This window comes from Loxodonta africana, chromosome 2 (assembly GCF_030014295.1).
Source record: "Loxodonta africana isolate mLoxAfr1 chromosome 2, mLoxAfr1.hap2, whole genome shotgun sequence".
NCBI classification, from domain to species: Eukaryota; Metazoa; Chordata; class Mammalia; order Proboscidea; family Elephantidae; genus Loxodonta; species Loxodonta africana.
Genome location: NC_087343.1, coordinates 190,345,248 through 190,364,009, shown reverse-complemented (window position 1 = coordinate 190,364,009; position 18,762 = coordinate 190,345,248). Strand labels below are relative to the sequence as shown.

General features: G+C 47.7%; 2 protein-coding genes across 2 annotated transcripts in view; both read left to right on the top strand.

The window, feature by feature from the left end:
* Positions 1-5,504, top strand: part of SH3PXD2B (SH3 and PX domains 2B) — a 406,416-nt gene extending 400,912 nt beyond the window's left edge. The window contains exon 14 of the transcript XR_010320756.1: positions 5,495-5,504. The gene's annotated coding sequence lies outside the window, so the exon portion shown is untranslated. The remainder of the gene's footprint in view (positions 1-5,494) is intronic.
* The window catches only part of STK10 (serine/threonine kinase 10), a 168,214-nt gene that overhangs the window by 114,522 nt on the left and 34,930 nt on the right, over positions 1-18,762 (top strand). Inside the window, exons 8-11 of the mRNA XM_003404657.4 lie at positions 1,505-1,639; positions 6,347-6,892; positions 13,064-13,194; positions 18,545-18,668. Of these exons, the coding sequence (XP_003404705.1) occupies positions 1,505-1,639; positions 6,347-6,892; positions 13,064-13,194; positions 18,545-18,668 (936 nt within the window). The remainder of the gene's footprint in view (positions 1-1,504; positions 1,640-6,346; positions 6,893-13,063; positions 13,195-18,544; positions 18,669-18,762) is intronic.

The window sequence follows — 18,762 nt, the reverse complement described above, 5'->3', positions numbered from 1 at the left end:
CTAACTATGCTCTAAAAAATAAAGCCTATTAAAAAAAGAAAAGAAATAACGTAGAGAGCTTTGTTCAGTGCCCAGCATGTAGGAATCCCTCAGTAACTGATAACTTTTAAAAAGATAACAGATTTGAATTTCCTATTATTCTGCCTATTATTAATATTTTTAAAAGTCATCAAGCTGTACTGTTAAGATTTGTGAGCTTTACTATATATAAGTTACAAACCACCAAAACCAAACCTATTGCCGTCAAGTTGATTCCGACTCCTAGCGACCTTATAGGACAGAGTAGAACTGCCCCATAAAGTTTCCAAGGAGCACCTGGCAGATTTGCACTGCCGACGTTTTGGTTACCAGCTGTAGCTCTTAACCACTACACCACCAGGGTTTCCATATATGAGTTATACCTCAGTAAAGTATATGAGCAATTGTGACCATTTGCCATGGACTTGATTCCAACTCCTGGCAACCCCATGTGTGTCAGAGCAGAACTGTGCTCCATAGGATTTTCAGTGGCCAATTTTTCAGAAGTAGATCACCAGGTTTTTCTTCAGAGGCTCCTCTGGGTGGACTTAAACCACCAACTTTTCGGTTAGTAGCTGGGCCATTAATAAAATATAGTTGTTGTTGTTGTTAGGTGCCGTCAAGTTGGTTCCCACTCATAGCGACCCTACGTACAACAAAACAAAACACTGTCTAGTCCTGCACCATCCTCACAATTGTTGCTATGCTTGAGCCCATTGTTGCAGCCACCGTGTCAATCCATCTTGTTGAGGGTCTTCCTCTTTTTCACTGACCCTCTAGTTTGCCAAGCATGATGCCCTTCTCCAGGGACTGACTGGTCCCTCGTGATAACATGTCCAAAGTATGTGAGACAAAGCCTTGCCATCCTTGCTTCTAAGGAGCATTTCTTGCTGTACTTCTTCCAAGACAGATTTGTTGGTTCTTCTGGCAGTCCATATTCAATATTCTTCACCAACACGTTAATTCAGAAGTGTGAGTTCTTCCTCAGTCTTCCTTATTTATTGTCTAGCTTTTGCATATATATGAGATGATTGAAAACACCAGGGCTTGGGTCAGGTGCAAAAAAACATACATTAACGCCTTTTGAAAAGGAAAAGAAATATACAAGCAAAACCTTCAGACGTTGCTTGAGCCCCTGCTTTGGACTAAGCACTTCCATATGCAATATTTCATTTAATCCTTACTACCTCCCTGGGATCTGCATGATTGTCTCCACTTCAGGCAGGAGGAGCCTGTAGCTCAGAGAGGTTAAGCGACATGTTCATTGTCACACAGCCAGTAAGTGGCAGAGCTGGAATTCAGGCTACACCATACATACACAGGACTTTCAGAACGGCCTCTGGGCCCCCCTTACCAAGTTCATGTTCACATTTCTCTGAGGACTGTCTCTGGCCTCAGCCCAGAGGATTGGCTTTTCCAGCTTTGACTGTCCCTTTACACCCGCACCCCAAAGTGGTTCTGACTCAGGTGTGTCTTGCCCCCTCAGCACCCCTTCGTCAGCAGCATCACCAGTAACAAGGCTCTGCGGGAACTGGTGGCGGAGGCCAAGGCCGAAGTGATGGAGGAGATTGAAGATGGCCGGGATGAGGGAGAAGAGGAGGACTCGGTGGATGTCACCTCGGTAAGGCCAGGAGGGATGGGGATGGGGAGCGGTGGGAAGAGTGGCCTGGCTGGAGTGGGCGGGGTTCCGGGGGAGGCCGGGAAGGATGATTTCTGTTCTCTTCAGCTCAGGGTTCTAGACGCCCACTCCGCAGGTTATGTAAGACCTGTGTGGGCCAAGGTGACAGCAGTGGGGATTGTTGGCCAGAGCCTAGAAGTTGCCAGAAGAGACCAGGAATCTGGATTTTTCACATGGAATCTTTGAATTTTTTAAAGTTGGCAGTTAATCCAGTGCTTCCCAACCTTTTTCACATAACTCATGTACAAAATGGGACTGTTTTTCACCACACTTCGGGATACATGAAGGTGGCGGCACAGAGTCAGAGGCTGCAGGCCAAGGGGCTCCAGCCACCCCAGACCCTGTCTGGCTGCCCTGAGAGCTGGGGGAACCTTGTCTTACATGTTTGTAACCCATTTGCAGCTGCAGCACTCGCTGAGCAGCTCTGAGCTAACTTAAATTAAAAAAAAAAAAAAAATGCCATCTCATAACATGGAGGAATCTGGAAGGCATTATGCTGAGTGAAATTAGTCAGTTGCAAAAGGACAAATGTTGTATGAGACCACTATTATAAGAACTCCAAAAATAGTTTAAACAGAGAAGAAAATATTCTTTGATGGTTACGAGAGTGGAGAGGAAGGGAGGGAGAGGGGTATTCACTAATTAGATAGTAGACAGGAACTATTTTAGGTGAAGGAAAGACAACACACAGTACAGGAGAGGTTAGTACAACTGGACTAAACCAAAAGCAAAGAAGTTTCCTGAATAAACTGAACACTTCGAAGGCCAGTGTAGTGGGGGAGGGGGGTGGGGCTTGGGGACCATGGTTTCAGGGAACATCTAGGGCAGTTGGCATAATAAAATCTATTAAGAAAACATTCTGCATCCCACTTTGGTGAGTGGCATCTGGAGTCTTAAACACTAGCAAGTAAGTGGCCATCTAAGATGCATCAATTGGTCTCAACTCACCTGGAGCAATGGAGAACGAAGAACACCAAAGACAAGGTAATTATGAACCCAAGAGACAGAAAGGGCCACGTAAGCCAGAGACTACATCAGCCTGAGACCAGAAGAGCTAGATGGTGCCTGGCTACAACCAATGACTGCCCTGACAGGGAACACAACAGACAACCCATGAGGGAGCAGGAGAGCAGTGGGATGCAGACTTCAAATTAAAAAAAAAAAGACCAGACGGAGACTAGAAGGACCCCAGAGGTCATGGTCACCAGACCATCTGCTACCTGAAGACAGGAGTCATTCCCAAAGCCAACTCTTCAGACAGGGATTGGACTGGACTATAGGATAGAAAATGATACTCGTGAGGAGTGAGTTTCTTGGATCAAGTGGACACATGAGACTATGTGGGCAGCTCCTGTCCAGAGGGGAGTTGAGAAGGCAGAGGGGGACGGAAGCTGGCTGAATGGACACGAAAATACAGAGTGGAGGGAAGTAGTGTGCTGTCTCATTAGGGGGAGAGCAACTAGGAGTATATAGCAAGGTATATATAAATTTTTGTATGAGAGATTGACTTGATTTGTAAACTTTTGTTTAAAGTACAATAAAAATTAAAAAAAGAAATAAAAAAATTGCCCTAAGCCAAGCACATCAGTGGGCCTGATTCTGTCCTGAGCAAGTGCTTTTCAGCTTCTGGCCTAGCTGCTTGTGAAGGGCCTCTTCTAGGAGGAGGGGTTTGCTGTCTTGACATTTGTGTACCTAGTGAAGCAGGGTTTTGGACTTGCCGGGCAGGGACAGAGATGGCCCACGTTGTTGTCCCATGCAGGCTCATGCAATGGCTTCCTCAAGTTTAAATCAATCATGGGAGCAGCCTGAGGCTGGTGCACGCCCTCGTGGGATGAAGAAAAGGAGTTCTGAAGAGGGGAGCAGAATCAGTACAATGACAACAATTTACTGAGCCCCTCCAAGAATGCTGGGCATCTGTAAGACCTGTACCTGTATCTCTTCTGATGCTTACAACAGAGAGGAACCAAGGTTCCATTTTATAGATGGGAGAACTGAGGTCTGAGAAGTAAAGTGGCTGGCTGAACGGATAGGTAGCAGGGCCAGGTCTAAGCAGGGAGTAGAGGAACCACGGTCAGAGAGGGAGGCAGCTTGCCTGGGCCTGGATCCAGGAGGAGGGGGCAGGCAGAGGCGATGGGGAGGGAGGCAGAAAGTGGTCATCACAGCCTCGTTCTCCACAGCCAGGAGGCTAGTCATAGACATGAGGTCAGTGGGGGCCATTGAAGGGTTTCAGGCAGGTGCTGGTCGGGGGATGGCAGATAGATCTGAATACATCTCTCTAGCTGCAGAAAAGAATGTGGATTGGAATTGCTTCTAGTAACTACCTTCTCCAAGGTCAAAACCCAGGGCCAGAAGGACCCCAAAGAGTACTTACAGTGTAATTCCATTTATATAAAGTTTAAAAAGAGGCAAAACTAAGAGCACTTAGTTGCCACTGAGTCAACACAAACTCATGGCAGCCCCATGTGTGTCAGAGTAGAACTTTACTCCATAGGGCTGTCAGTGGCTGATTTTTTCAACACCACCACACACCAGAGATTGAACCTAGATGCAAAATCGAGTTGAGGAAAGGGAGAGGATTGTCACTGGGAGTGGCAGATTCCACTCCTGACCAGGAGGGTAGCTATATGGATTCTCACTTTATTCATTAAGCGGGACATTCGTGTTTCATCCAAAGAAATGGGTGTTCTATTTCATAATAGCAAGGTTTACAGTACTCTCTACCCCTCAAAAGCTCTATTAAACAAAACAAAGCTCAAAACGTAATAGCTGCACCCACATGCATATATAGATTAGGTTGTGGATACTTCTACATACATATTTGTGTTGCTGCACATATATTCATATATACGATAGAACACATGGGGGCACAGTCATAGAAACTTCTTAGCCATAACCAAACACCTCACAGGACTGAGTTGCTGGGCTTGAGGACTGAGGACATGGTCTCAGGGGACATCTAGGTCAACTGGCATAACAGTTCATAAAGACAATGTTTTGCATCCTACTTTGGTGAGTAATGTCTGGGGTCTTGAAAGCTTGTAAGCAGCCATCTAAGATACAACCGCTGGTCGCTTCCGGTCTGGAGCAAAGGAGAGTGAAAAAAACCAAAGACTCAAGGAAGCAATTAGTCCAGAGGACTAATGGCCCACATGAACCACAGCCTCCACAAGCCTGAGACCAGAAGAACTAGATGGTGCCCAGCTACCACTACCAACTGCTCTGACCAGGATCACAATAGATGGCCCCAGTGAGAGTAGGAGAAAGATGTAAAACAAAATTCAGATTCATGAAAAAGTCTAGACTTACTGGTCTGATAGAGACTGGAGGAACCCCCAAGACTGTGAAACTTAGACACCCTTTTATCTTGAAACTGAAGACACTCCCAGAGATCACCTTTCAGCCAAATAATAAACAGGCCTATAAAATAAACAGTAATGCCCATGAGGGAACTATCAACTATGCAAGACCAAAAGTCAACATCTGCCCAAAAGCAAAGATGAGAAGGCAGGAAGAGACAGGAAAACCAGTCAAATGGAAATGGGGAACTCAGGGTGGAAATGGGAGAGTGTTGATACATTGTAAGGATTGCAACCAATGTCAAGAAACAATTTGTGCATAAATTATTGAACAGGAAACTAATTTGCTCTGTAAACTTTGACCCAAAGCACAATGAAATGTTTAAAAAAAACAAACAAAACTTAGTAGCTGGCAGATTGACTCCAACTCCCAGATAGGTTTTACTTGGACTTTATACAATTCTGATGACTTTTGAATTAATTGCTATCTAAAAGTCTTCAGATGTCAGTAGAAATCTAGATTTTCAGCTTCTCTTCAAAAATTGGAAGATCTGGCCACAGTAAGCCCAGTCTTCCGCCTTGTCGTAATTGGCTGGAGCCGAGTAGATGCTGCCCCCTTAGATAGGACACGAGCTAAAACCGTGGCCTTACACTGGCCATGATCACCTCCACTCCCAGAAGGGATACAGCCTGCCAACTAACCCATTGTTGTTGAGTTGGCTCGGACTAATGGTGACCCTCTGGGTGTCAGAGTAGGACTCTGCTCCATAGGGTTTTCAGTGGCTGATTTTTCAGAGGTAGTTCTCCAGGCCTTTCTTCCAGGGCTCTTCTGAGTAGACCTGAACCTCCAACCTTTCAGTAAGCAGCTGAGTACATTAACCATTTGCAACACCCAGGGACTCCTTCTAGTAGGAATAATAGCCATTAAATGAAGCTAAGATTAGAGACAATCAGATTCCTATTCCTTAAAACAAGCAGTAATTTTGTTGTTGGTTAGGCAATAGGGAGTGGGGAGAAGTGTGGCTTACTGGAGGCTGATACCTATTTTACTTCCCTGGTGGTGCAGTGGTTAAAGTGATTGACGGCTAACTGAAAGGTTAAGGGCTTGAAACCACCCGCAGCTCTGTGGGAGAAAGATGTGGCAGTCTGCTTCGGTAGAGATTCACAGCCTTGGAAACCCTGTGGGGTCACTGTGAGTCGGAATCGGCTCCATAGCAGGAGGTTTGGTTTGGGTTTGCTTTGGTCGTAACCCACACCACCTTGTCGAGGTCCGACTTTCTAATCCTGCTGTGTCTCTGACTCTTTCCTTGGACATACAGCAGCATGGCCTTAACTGTCTCTCTTTTTTTTTAAGCCTCAGGGGGCCCACACTCGGAACCCTTCCGAAGTGAGTCAGCTGAGCCTTGATGCCGACAAACCTCTCAAAGAACCATCTTCCACCCTGCCAACACCCATCGAGCCTCAGGAGAATGTGAATGGGCCCTGCAGCGAGCCCTCTGGGGACAGATCCCTCCAAGCCACTAGCCCCCCAGTTGTGGCCCCTGGAAATGAGAATGGCCTAGCTGTGCCTGCACCCCTGCGGAAGTCCCGGCCAGTGTCAATGGATGCCAGGATTCACATAGCTGAGGAGAAGCAAATCACTGACTTGGGGGACCTCAGTCCAGCAGTCAACAGGTCCCAAAAGGCAAGCCAGAACCGGCCCAACAGCAGCGCCCTGGAGACCTTGGGTGATGAGAAGCTGGCCAATGGCAGCCTGGAGCCCCCGACCCAGACGGCTCCAGGCCCATCCGAGAGGGACTCAGGCTGTGGCAGCCTCTCCATCTCCGAGGGCATGGACTACAGCACCTCCCTATCCACCGACCTGTCCCTGAACAAAGAGTCAGGCTCTCTGTCCATTAAGGTAATTCTACCTCCCACACCAGAGTGTTGGAACAGGATTGTTACAGGGTGTTTTCTGACCAGCTTTGGTTTTAGAAAGCGTTTAGCAGCTACCTTCCATTTGAAGTGGTTCATGAGAGTTGCTTTTTCTTTAAGGAACTTGTAGCTCAATTCTTAGAGGGGACAGTGGTGGTTCAGTGGAAAAATTCTCACCTTTCATGCGGGAGACCCAAGTTTGATTCTGAGCCAATGCAGCTCATGAATGACAACCACCATCCAGCAGTGGAGGCTTGTGTGTTGCTATGATGCTGAAGAGGTTTCAGCAGAGCTTCCAGACTAAGATAGACAAGGAAGAACGTTGTGACGATCTACTCCCAAAAATCAGATAATGAAAACCGTATGGATCACAGTGGTCCCATCTTGTTGTGCATGGGGTTGCCATAAGTTCGGGGCCAACTTGTTGGCAGCTAACAGCAACAGTTTGATTCGTAGTTTAATCTCCAAAATATTTGGGTTCAGTATGGGACTTAGTAATGTCAAGTGGTTGGTTTGGGTTTATTGTTATCTTCTGAATTTCTGTTTGCTGTCTCTCTATGCGTTCTTGCAGCCTTTTAAATTTGTCATTATGCTCTTGTCTAACCTGCTTAAGTTCCTCTGATGCTTTGTCTGTATGCTGCTTGGCTTGTTCTCCATTTTGCCTGATCTCCTTTCTGATCTCTTGAAGAATTCTGTATATTAATCTTTTGTATTCTGCCTCCGGTAATTCCAGGAAGCTGTCTTCATCTGGAAGATTTCTTGATTCTTTGTTTTGGGAGCTTGCTGAAGTCATTGTGATCTGCCTCTTTATGTGATTTGATATTGACTTTTGTCTCATCAATAAGTTACTGTATTTATTTTATCTTTGCTTACTGTGTCCTAGCTTCTTGTTTTGTATTGTTATGCCCAAATAGGCTGCTTGTGTGGGCTAGTTTGATTACTGGTGCCTTTGAAGCTCTAACATCCTGTCACCAGGTGGTTAGAGCTGTTACTAGGTATGTGAGCCCAGGAGTCCATTCACTTTTCTTGTATGGATTCAGCTCAGGTATCCAGGTAATCAGTTACCAAGTGGTAGTACAGGCTCTCACCTACAGCCCTAGATGAGCAGGGGTGATTGGTGTAGGCACAGGTATCAGGCTGCAGTAGGGGGTCACGTGCTGAGCAAGGCAGGGGGCTGACAGCCACCCCTGAGTGTCTGCGAGGAAAGCGTGTCCCTGTTCCCTAGAGCATGTAGGTGGATGGGTTTTGCAGCCGCCTATGGGTACCCGGTGCTGTTGGCTGTAAGGACTGGGAGGCACCACTTATTCTTGGACCCCCGTTGTGGGTGGCTAGGTGGCATGGATGGAGCCACCAGTCCTCAGGCCCCTGATGTGGGTAGGTGAGGACCCTGCTTAATAGGCAGAGCAGTGTCAAATGTCAAGAACCTGCCTCTCCACCATATAGCTGAAACAAGTTAGACTTCAGGTATATACTCTGTTGTTTTGTGCTAATGAGGGCCTACGCTGTTGAAATGGGCCCACACAAGTCTATGCAGGGGTGAAGGCATTCAAAGTCCTGGGACCCCTTATGTCTGTGCCCAGGTAAAGGAGTTGTTTCTGCCCTGAGTTCCCGGTTTAGAGAAGCCGGCAGATTATTTTTTCCCTGTTTGTTAATTTATTCCCTCTCCAAAGCTGGGAAAATGGCTCAGGGTGAGTGCAGGGCCCTTCATCAGTCCCAGGGGGTATAGCTGGCTGGGACCCAGCGCAGAGCGAGAAGGGAGCAGGTAAGTGGGAGGGAGGTTTTTCCCGAAGGGGTATCTTTGGATCCGTGAGGTAGGTTAAACACAGGTACTTAACTTTTTGCCAACTGACGGCTGCTTCTTGCTTGTTCTGGAGGGTTGAGCAGACTCTCCGCCACTCCTTCTGTCCCACTGTGGAAAACAAGTCCCAAACGCCACTGCTTGCCTCACCACTCTGGGCACCAGCGGAATCATCCTTTGGGGTGCCGGTTCCCACTGGGTCAGGCCTGGCAACTCCTCGCTCCTTCTGAACTGTTTCTCCCTCACCTTGCTACTCAGTCCGATTCCTCAGCTTTACCTTTGATGTTCAGGACTCCTAGCTTGTATCGTGTATAATTGAGCCACTTGTTTTTTTGGGTCTTTTTTGTAAGAGGGACCGCAGGAAGTATCTGACTACTCCACCGTCTCAGCCCCGCCCCTCCTGGTTTGGGTTTAAATTTCAAAGTTTGGTTAAACCAAAAACCAAACCCTTTGCCATTGAGTCGATTCCGACTCATAGCAACCCTATAGGACAGAGTAGAAGTGCCCCATAGAGTTTCCAAGGAGCGCCTGGTGGATTCAAACTGCAGACCTTTAGGTTAGCAGCCTTAGCTCTTAACCACTACACCACCAGGGCTTCCAAAGTTTGGTTAAAGGCCTAGGTAAAATTCAGAAGAGAGAATCCTAGAAGTAGAAGTTCTTTTATTTGGGGCTTTCAGGGGTCATTCTATGGGGTCAGCTGTGTAGTTCAGCTGATGACTGGTAGATTCAATGAGAGGAAAGGGCTCACAGCTTTCTTTTCTGGTATAGCGGCCTTCCTGGAGGTCGGTAACACTGCGGATGACAATAGCCAGTGTGCCTGAGGGGTCAACCTGAGGTGAACACTGTTACATGCTTCATCGCTTCAATTTACAGATGAGGAGATGGAGGCTTAGTGAAATTGGGAGCTGGACCATGGAGGTAGGAAGTGGAGGAGCTGGTCAGACCCCAACTCAATGCTCTTAACTCTTTTTGCTGCCTTCCCAGTGCGAGCTACAGCCTCCATCTCCTTCACTGGCTATAAGGGGCTGACTCCTTTTCCACCCACTTTAGTAATTCTAGAATGTTCCTAAACTCACTATTGGCCACTTGACTGAGGCTTCACTCCACTATGGATTTTAGGGAAAGTACTATAATTGCTCTTTCTCTTTTTTTTCCCCCCTCATTGTGTCACCAGTGAAAACCACACAGTAAGCCCAAAAACCTGTTGCCGTCGAGTTGATTCTAACTCCTAGTGACCCTACAGGACAGGGTAGAACTGCCCCATATGGTTTCAGAGGAGCCCCTGGATTCAAACTGCCAACTTTTAGTTAGCAGCCATAGCTCTTAACCACTGTGCCACCAGATACTCAAAAAATATTTGCTAAATGAAAGGGAGAGGAAGGAGGAGAAGCAGCTAGCCCAACAATGAGCTTGAGGAACAGAAGGTTCCACAGGTCACTAGGACAAGTGTGGACAGCAGCTCTTATGTATAAGCGGCATTGGTACCCAGCACCTTCTCGGGGACAGGTGTCCTGTCCTTTCTCTTCTTGAAAAGACCTAAGAGTGGTGACAGAGTAGTGCCCACGCCATCTCAGTCTGCACCTGCCTGCCCAGCCCATCCTGACGGGACCCCTTATGGTGGCAGCTTCCTAGAGCCAATGTGCCCACCCACCAAGCAGCACCACGAAGCATATTGGCCCTCCTTGGAGCCCAGGTCCAGATGAGAATGTTCTCCCTTTACCAAGTCTCTACTTCCTGTCTCAGGATCTGTCTTTTTCTGGTATAGTTTGCAGGCAACTCCCTTCCAGGAAAACCCCATTCCCTGTTCCCAGGTACTGGCCTTGCCCCCACAGACCCAACATGAAAACCACCTTAAGACCACCACCACCAGTTTCTCTGCAGTCAGTTCTGACTCATGATGACCCCATGTGTGTCAGAGTAAAACTGCACTCCATAGGGTTTTCTTTCTTTTTTTTTATTAACTTTTATTGAGCTTCAAGTGAACGTTTACAAATCAAGTCAAATTGTCCCATATAAGTTTATATACACCTTACTCCGTACTCCCACTTGCTCTCCCCCTAATGAGTCAGCCCTTCCAGTCTCTCCTTTCGTGACATTTTTGCCAGCTTCCAACTCTCTCTATCCTCCCATCCCCCCTCCAGACAGGAGATGCCAACACAGTCTCAAGTGCCCACCTGATACAAGTAGCTCACTCTTCATCAGCATCTCTCTCCTACTCACTATCCAGTCCCTTTCATGTCTGATGAGTTGTCTTCGGGAATGGTTCCTGTCCTGGGCCAACAGAAGGTTTGGGGACCATGACCGCCGGGATTCCTCTAGTCTCAGTCAAACCATTAAGTATGGTTTTTTTGTGAGAATTTGGGGTCTGCATCCCACTGATCTCCTGCTCCCTCAGGGGTCCTCTGCTGTGCTCCCTGTCAGGGCAGTCATCGGTTGTGGTCAGGCACCAACTAGTTCTTCTGGTCTCAGGATGATGTAGGTCTCTGGTTCATGTGGCCCTTTCTGTCTCTTGGGCTCTTAGTTATCGTGTGACCTTGGTGTTCTTCATCCTCCTTTGATCCAGGTGGGTTGAGACCCACTGATGCATCTTAGATGGCCGCTTGTTAGCCTTTAAGACCCCAGATGCCACATTTCAAAGTGGGATGCAGAATGTTTTCATAATAGAATTATTTTGCCAATTGACTTAGAAGTCCTCCATAGGGTTTTCAATGGCTGATTTTTCAGAAGTAGATCCCCATGCCTTTTTTCCAAGTTGCCTCTGGGTGGATTTGAACCTCCAACCTTTTGGTTAGCATCTGAGGGCAGTAACCATTTGCACTACTCGTGGACTCCCTTCTTAAGACACGGTAGTGTAATTCCCCAACCTGGATTATCCTGTTGTAAATCACACAATGGAATAGCACACGAGCTGTATAATTTGTTGAACTTCCATCAGCTTCATCCATTTCTCTTTTAGGGTAGTTTCTCCAGCCTTAAAAAAAAAAAAAAAAAGGACTCTAAATGTAACTAAAGGTCATTTTTACCTTTTTTTTCTGTGCTAAAGGCCAGCCGCACCCAGAGCAGGGTGTTGAGAACGTTCCTGTGCTGGCCGTCCTGCAGTGGGTCGGGCTATTCTGATGAGCCCCTGCAGCTGCTTCCACTGTCGGCCTGCAGTAGAAGCCTGTTACCTTAGAGATGAAACCCTGTGGCCAGAAGCAGCTCTGCTGAGAGCTGCTGCCGGTGCCTCCCTTTCCCTCTCCCTCCTCTCCTGCCGGCTTCTATTTCTCGCCGCTCATTTGACCCATTTCGACCTGAGTCCTAGGACATGTGACTTGTGTATGATAGAGTCAAGTATGACAGCCCTGTCCCCAAGGTGTCCTGGGTGAGGTGCTGTGGGAGGAGGCGGAAGAGTGTAGTGATGGGCCCAACCCTCGGTATGCAAGAGCGGTGGGCTCATCTCCACTGAACAGGGGTGGGGGTCAGAGCAGATTTGAGGGTACAGAGACCGACTGCCTGGAGCCACCCTGGCTGTCTGTCTCCTCTCTTGGACATGCAGGGCCGGAGGGGCCTCAGAAGCCAGTCAAGGAGTCAGACGCAAGGGGAGATGCTGTGATGAGACCACTGCAGGCCACAGGTCCTCACCCTAATCAGAATCCAGAATTTTGAAGGGCGCTGTATATTATCTCACACCTCCAGGTGTCCAGGCATCACTCTGTAAGCAACAACATGTGAAATGTACAATTATTCATAGTCAAAGGTAAAGATGAGGAGTAATCTCATGGCAGTTCCAAATAGGAGGTCAGATCAGGTTTCCTGCCAAGTCAGTTATGAAGTAACTTTTGATTTTCCACATTGGATTTTGGCATTGCTGACAAGAGATTCTGGTCCTGTAATAGTAAACGTCAGGGATCACAATCGCCATGAGCTGGGTGCTGCACAGCGTGATCCCTACGCATTATCTCATTGACTTGTCATAACCACCCTGTGAGGCAAGTACTATTACTATCCTCATTTGACTGGTGAGGAAACTGAGGCTCAGACAGCACAAGGGACCTGCCCAGGTTACAGAGAAAGCGGTAGAGTCAGGATTAGAACCCTGCCCTTTCTGCCACCACAGCCTGTGTGTGCGGGGTGCTGGCAGTGAGATGGGGAGGCATCAGGGCAGTGTTCCAAGGCCAAGACCAGGGAAAGGAAAGAGGGAATGCTCAGACACTCAGACCCTTGTATTGAGAAGCTTGAGGCGAGAGGGGTGATGGACAGCCACGTCCTCCCTGGGCTGGGCCGAGTCTCGGGGGCCAGAAGGGCTCGGGCCTCCCCCCATATCAGCTGTGGTTTCTTAGTTGAAATGCTGAGCTTTGCCTAATGATATTTCCCGGCCAGGACTCAAAGCTGTACAACAAGACCCTCAAGCGGACACGCAAGTTTGTGGTGGACGGCGTGGAGGTGAGCATCACCACCTCCAAGATCATCGGTGACGATGAGAAGAAGGATGAGGAGATGAGATTTCTCCGGTGAGTCTGGGAAGAGCCACTGATGGTGGTAGTGGGGGGGATGTGTGGTACACAGCGTGGCCCTAAGGGCTATCTGTCTGTAGCGTGAAGTGGGAGATCCAGGAGACAAAAGGAGACTGGTTTTGGTTGAGATCCTGCACGCTGGCCAGCCATCCACCCATCTATCCACTTACCCACCCATCTGTCTGTTTGTCCATCCATGCATCTACTCATCCATTCATCTATCCATTCATCCACTCATCCTCCCTCCCACCTGCTCATCTGCCCATCACCTGTCTGCCCATCTGTCCATGCCAAACACAAACGGTAACTGAGCCCCCACAGCAGCACAGACATCACACTGGGGTTGGGGGATACTGCAATGACCCAACTAGATAAGGCCTTTGCCCTTGTGGAAATTACACCTAATGGGCCAACGCACACTACACAGGCTAATTTCTGGGTGACATGACAGCAACCATCTAGGCTGGGCAGGGCGTGGTGAGAGGCAGCTCTGAGGGAAACCCTCTGAGCCGAGCCTGGAGGGTGAGATAAGCAGAGGGGACTGCCATTGCTGAGTGGCCCTTGGCTTGTTTAAGGCCTTGAAAGGACAGGGCTGGAGTATAAGGGTCAGAGGGAGAGGGTAGGGGATGCAGTCAGTGCGGTCAGCAGGGCCCAGACCATGTAGGGCCTGTGGGGCTGGGGTGAAAGAGTGTGGCTTTTATTCCTGGTGCAGTGGAGAAGGGAGGGTAACAGCTGGAGAGTGACCAGCTCTGCTGTCCCTTTTTAAAGATGGCTTTGGCTGCTGTGCGACCTGGGCTGTAGAGGGGGCAAGACTGGGAGCAGGGAAATGAGAGACCAGGAGACTTGGCCCTCTTCCAGGACAGTCAGGCTGTGGGCTTGGGCCAGGGCAGTGGCCACAGGAAAGGGAAGAAGTGGTTGGGTTTGACATACATTTTGGAGGCACAACCAGTGAGTCTTACTGAGGGATCAGACCGAGCGGGAAGGTGTGAGGCAGAACCTACAAGCCAGGAACTGTGCTTTGTGCTTTTCAGTTGCTCTTTTCCTGTAATAGCCCTGCTTGTTGTTAACTGCTGTCAAGGCAGCCCCCAACTCACATATAACAAAATCAAACTGTTGTGATCCATTTCGGTTTTCATGGGCTGATTTTCTGAAGTAGAAGACCAGGCTTTTCTTCCTAGTCAGCCTTAACCTGGAAGCTCCACTGAAACCTATTCAGCACCATGGCAACACACAAGCCTCGACGGACAGATGGGTGGTGGCAGGCATGAGGCATATTGGCCAGGAATTGAACCTGGGTCTTCCACATGGAAGGCAGGAATTCTTCCACTGAACCACCAATGCCCTCCCCTACAGCCCTCCTTAAACAAGTCAACCAACCAACCAACCAACAAAAAACAGAAGTTGGTGAGTTGGTGAGTCGATTCTGATCCCATGTGTGTCAGAGTAGAATCGTGCTCCCTGGGGTTTTCAATGGCCGATTTTCCAGAAGTAGATAGCCAGGCCTTTCTTCCAGCATACCTCTGGTGAACTCAAGCTGCAACCTTTTGGTTCTCAGCAAAGTGCTTAACCATGTGCCACCCAGGGACTCCTTATAGCCTTCCTTAGGGATACCCTACTTCCACCATTTTATAAATGAAGAAACTGTTTCTTGGCAGTTAAATTACTTGCTCCAGGTCACCCAGTTGGGAAGGGGTAGAGGTGAGATTATGATTGGGTATATTATTTTCCTGTGGCTGCCACAACAAATAACTGCAAACTTGGTGGCTTAGAACAACAGAAATCTGTTCTCTCACAGTTCTGGAAGCCAGAAGTCTAAAATCAAGGTGTGAGCAGGGCTGCGCTCCTTCTAGAGTCCTTAGGAGAGAATCCTTCCTTGCCTCTCCCAGTTGCTGGTGGCTGCTGGCATTTCTTGACTTGCGGCCACATCACCGCAGTCCCACATGACCTTCTTCTCTGTCTTCTCCTACGTCTGTCTCTGACAAGGACACTTGTCATTGGGTTTAGGGCCCACCCAGATAATCCAGAACGATTTCATCTTGAGGTCCTTAATTACCTCTGCAAAGGCCCTTTTCCCAAATAAGGTCACACTCCCAGATTCTGGGGCTTAAGAGGTGGACAACGCTTTAGGGGCCACTGTTCACCCCACTGCACCAGACCTGTTTGTATAAGGATTTCACTGACTTTCAACCAGACCAGATGCCTCCTAGGGGTGGCAGGGTAGGGCATACCAGTCAGGGAGGCCGAGCAGCCACCCAGCTCCACCAAGACCAGGCCTTTGCAGGGTAAATTCATGATTGGTTTGGAGCAAACTTTTTGGAACATCACACACGTTCATATTTTTAAAAAGCACAAAGATTCCAAAGCCAGATAGAGGCAGTTTAGGATACGGTGGAGCACTCATTCCCTCTAGGGGCCAGAAGGATGAGAGCAGGCTTTTTGATGGTTGGTGGCTGGCTGTTTGGCTGGCTGGCTGCTGGCTGCTGGCTGGCTGGCTGTTTGGCTGGTTGACTGGTTGGTTGGTTGGTTGGTTGGTTAGTGGTGTTTCTGCATGTGCATGCACGTGTACACACACACACACACACACTTGTGTCCTCTCCTGTGAGGGCTGGGGAGGCTAGGCAGGGGTTGCTCTTGCCCGGTAATACTACCTTCTGATTTTAGCAGTAACCTGGGAGGTGCCTTGGATTCCTCAAGCTTCAGACTTCGGGGCCTGGGTTTCTATCCTCTCCCCTCTTGTTAGTTCAGGTTCCAGGGTTGAAATTCCAGATTCCCCATACCCCACCTAGAAGTGATGCCCTCTGGCCGTGGCACTGGACCCCTCTTTAAGAGGAGGAGCTGTGTGCCACTCAGGTTGGAAAGGTGAGACCCAGCCCAGGTGGAGGTGAGGTGCTCAGGAAGAACAAGCCTTTCCCTACTTGTGTGCTGTGGGCTGGAGGTCTGAGCGTCCTGTAAACTGGGTGCCTGGCTGCAGGGGCGTGGAGGCTTAGATCATTCCCCGCGGCCCACGCCCCTGTAATGCCTGGATCCTAGCATTTCCAGAGGATTGGCTCACGTGTGCAGGGTCCAGTCCACCCAGAGGCACCTCAGAAGAAAGACCTGGCAATCTGCTTTCAAAAATATCTATTGCAGTTCTCTGACACACATGGGGTCGCCATGAGTTGGAGTCAACTCAAAGGCAACCTTTTTTTTTTTTTTTTTTTTTTGAGGAGGAGGGTCACATGTAGGTTTTTTAATCATGTGATAACATGTTCATCCCTGTCCCAGATTGAAACTCGTGGGTCAGAGTTCCCCCTGTTCTTTCCTAAAATTGCTTGTGCAGATTCCTTCTTAAGATATTAGCCTGCCTGTCTAACAGCTGCCCTTGTGAGAACTCAGGTGGGTCAGGGAGGTGATGTCAGAACCTGGCTGCCTGCCTTCTTCTCTCTGTGTTCCTTGATTTGTTTACTTGCCAGTTGTTCTCTAAGCCTTGGTTTCTCCAGGGTTAAGATTTCTGTTTCTTTGTTAACATTTGTATAAGTCACCCCTACTTTCTCACATCCCAGCAAAGCAGAGGCTCAGATAGAAGCTTCTTTATATGGTGTAGAAAGGGCTGGGGAGCCCTGGCTGCCCCCTCACCCCCTATTTACATCACCTCATTCAACCCCCAAAGAACCTGAGAAGTCGAGATTATTGTCCCCATTTTACAGATGAGGCAGTGGAGGCCCACAAAGATTGGGTGTCTGCGCAAGGCCTGCAGCTGGCAAGTTGACGGAGCTAAGATCCTAACAAGGCCTCCCAGACCCCAGAGAATGTGCCCAGCCTCTCATTATGGTGGGTAGTTCCAGGGGCAGATATACCCACTCAGGGCCGAGAGGAAGGCCAGCTGGGGTGAGAGTGGGCACCCACAGTACAGACTGTGGGCACTAGACTAGAACCCAGGCCTCATCAACTTAATCCCAAGAGATCTCCAGGGAGCTCCTGGTTCACAACCAGGAGGCTGAGTTCTTTCTGCAGCATTTAAATTGGTTTTTCTTTTCTGATTATATAAATGATACATCAAGTTTTTTAATGGAATTGCCCAGTTACCACTTTGGGGTTTATCCTGCCCGTACTTTTTCTGTGAGTGCAAGATTAAGGTAATTTTATAAAAGTAAGGCCTAGTATGTGGTGTAGGTCAAATTTTTATTGTATTTATTTTTTGAATAGGTAATATAATCTCTTTGTTCAAAATTCCGAAAATAGAAGAAGGTAAACAGTAAAAACTCCCCCTCCCTCCCTTTCCTGCCAGCCACCCAATTCCCCTCCCTGAGTAATACTGTCTCATATATCTTTCTGGACGTACTTAGTCACACACATATATTCCCCGTCTTGTGTTCTATACAGATGGGAGGGTAGCAGTTTAGACACTCTTTAGCAGCTTGCTCTTTTCACTTAGAGATCACTCTGTATCTGTTCATAAGGAGTTGTTGTGTTTTTAATAGACGTTTTCACAACGTAATTAAATATTTTCCTAAGACTTGATCTTTTAAAATAGTTTATTTATTTTTGTTGTTGTTGGAAACACAGACAGCAGAACATACACCAATTTAACAATTTTTACATGTACAGTCCAGTGACACTGACTACATTCTTTGAGTCGTGCAACCATTCTCACCTTCCTTTTCTGAGTTGTTCCTCCTCCATCAACAAACTCCCTGCCTCCTCAGCTTCCCGTCTAGCCTTTGGAGTTGCTGTTGCTAGTTTGATCCCATAGATAGTCTAAGACTTGACTTTTAATGATTGTATAGAATTCTGTCATATGGATACATTTTAATTTCTTTGATTAGATCTAAACTGATGGACCTTTGTTTCCAATTTTTTACAACTAATGTTACAAACATCCTTCCTTATTCAATGGTGTGCTGTATCTCTGAATGTTTCTTCAGATTCAATATCCAGAAGTGGAACTACTGTGTCAAAAGGCATGAACATATTGCTAAATTGTCCTTCAGAGATGTACCAATTTATAACTATCAGCAATATACGAAAGTGTCAGTTTCCACTGTAATCTTGCCTACTTAAAGAAAATGGTATTTCTTTTTAATGTTGCCTAACTTAGACATAATGTTTTTTTTTCATCTTCCGTTTCATGTCCGTGTTCTAACCCACTTTTTTATTAGGGTGCTCTTTTTGTCTTATTGATTTGTAAGTGCTCTTTATTTATTAAAATTATTAATGTTTCATCTGTCACTAAATGTCAGATGAGGCCTGAGTTCTAGTCATGCCTCTGCCCCTACTTGTGTGACGCTTGTCCACGCTCCAGCCCTTAGTCTGCTCAGGTGAATTATGTGATCTCTCTCTGAAATGTCCACATCCTTTAACCCTGCAGGCGCCAGGAACTCCGAGAGCTCCGGCTGCTCCAGAAGGAAGAACATCGGAACCAGACCCAGCTGAGCAGGAAGCATGAGCTACAGCTAGAGCAGATGCAGAAACGCTTTGAACAAGAAATCAATGTAAGTGGGAAAAGATGAGTCCTGCAGACTGGGAATGACTGGGCAGTGGACATTTGCCCAATCCCTGTGGTTTCAAAATCTCATTGAGCACTGA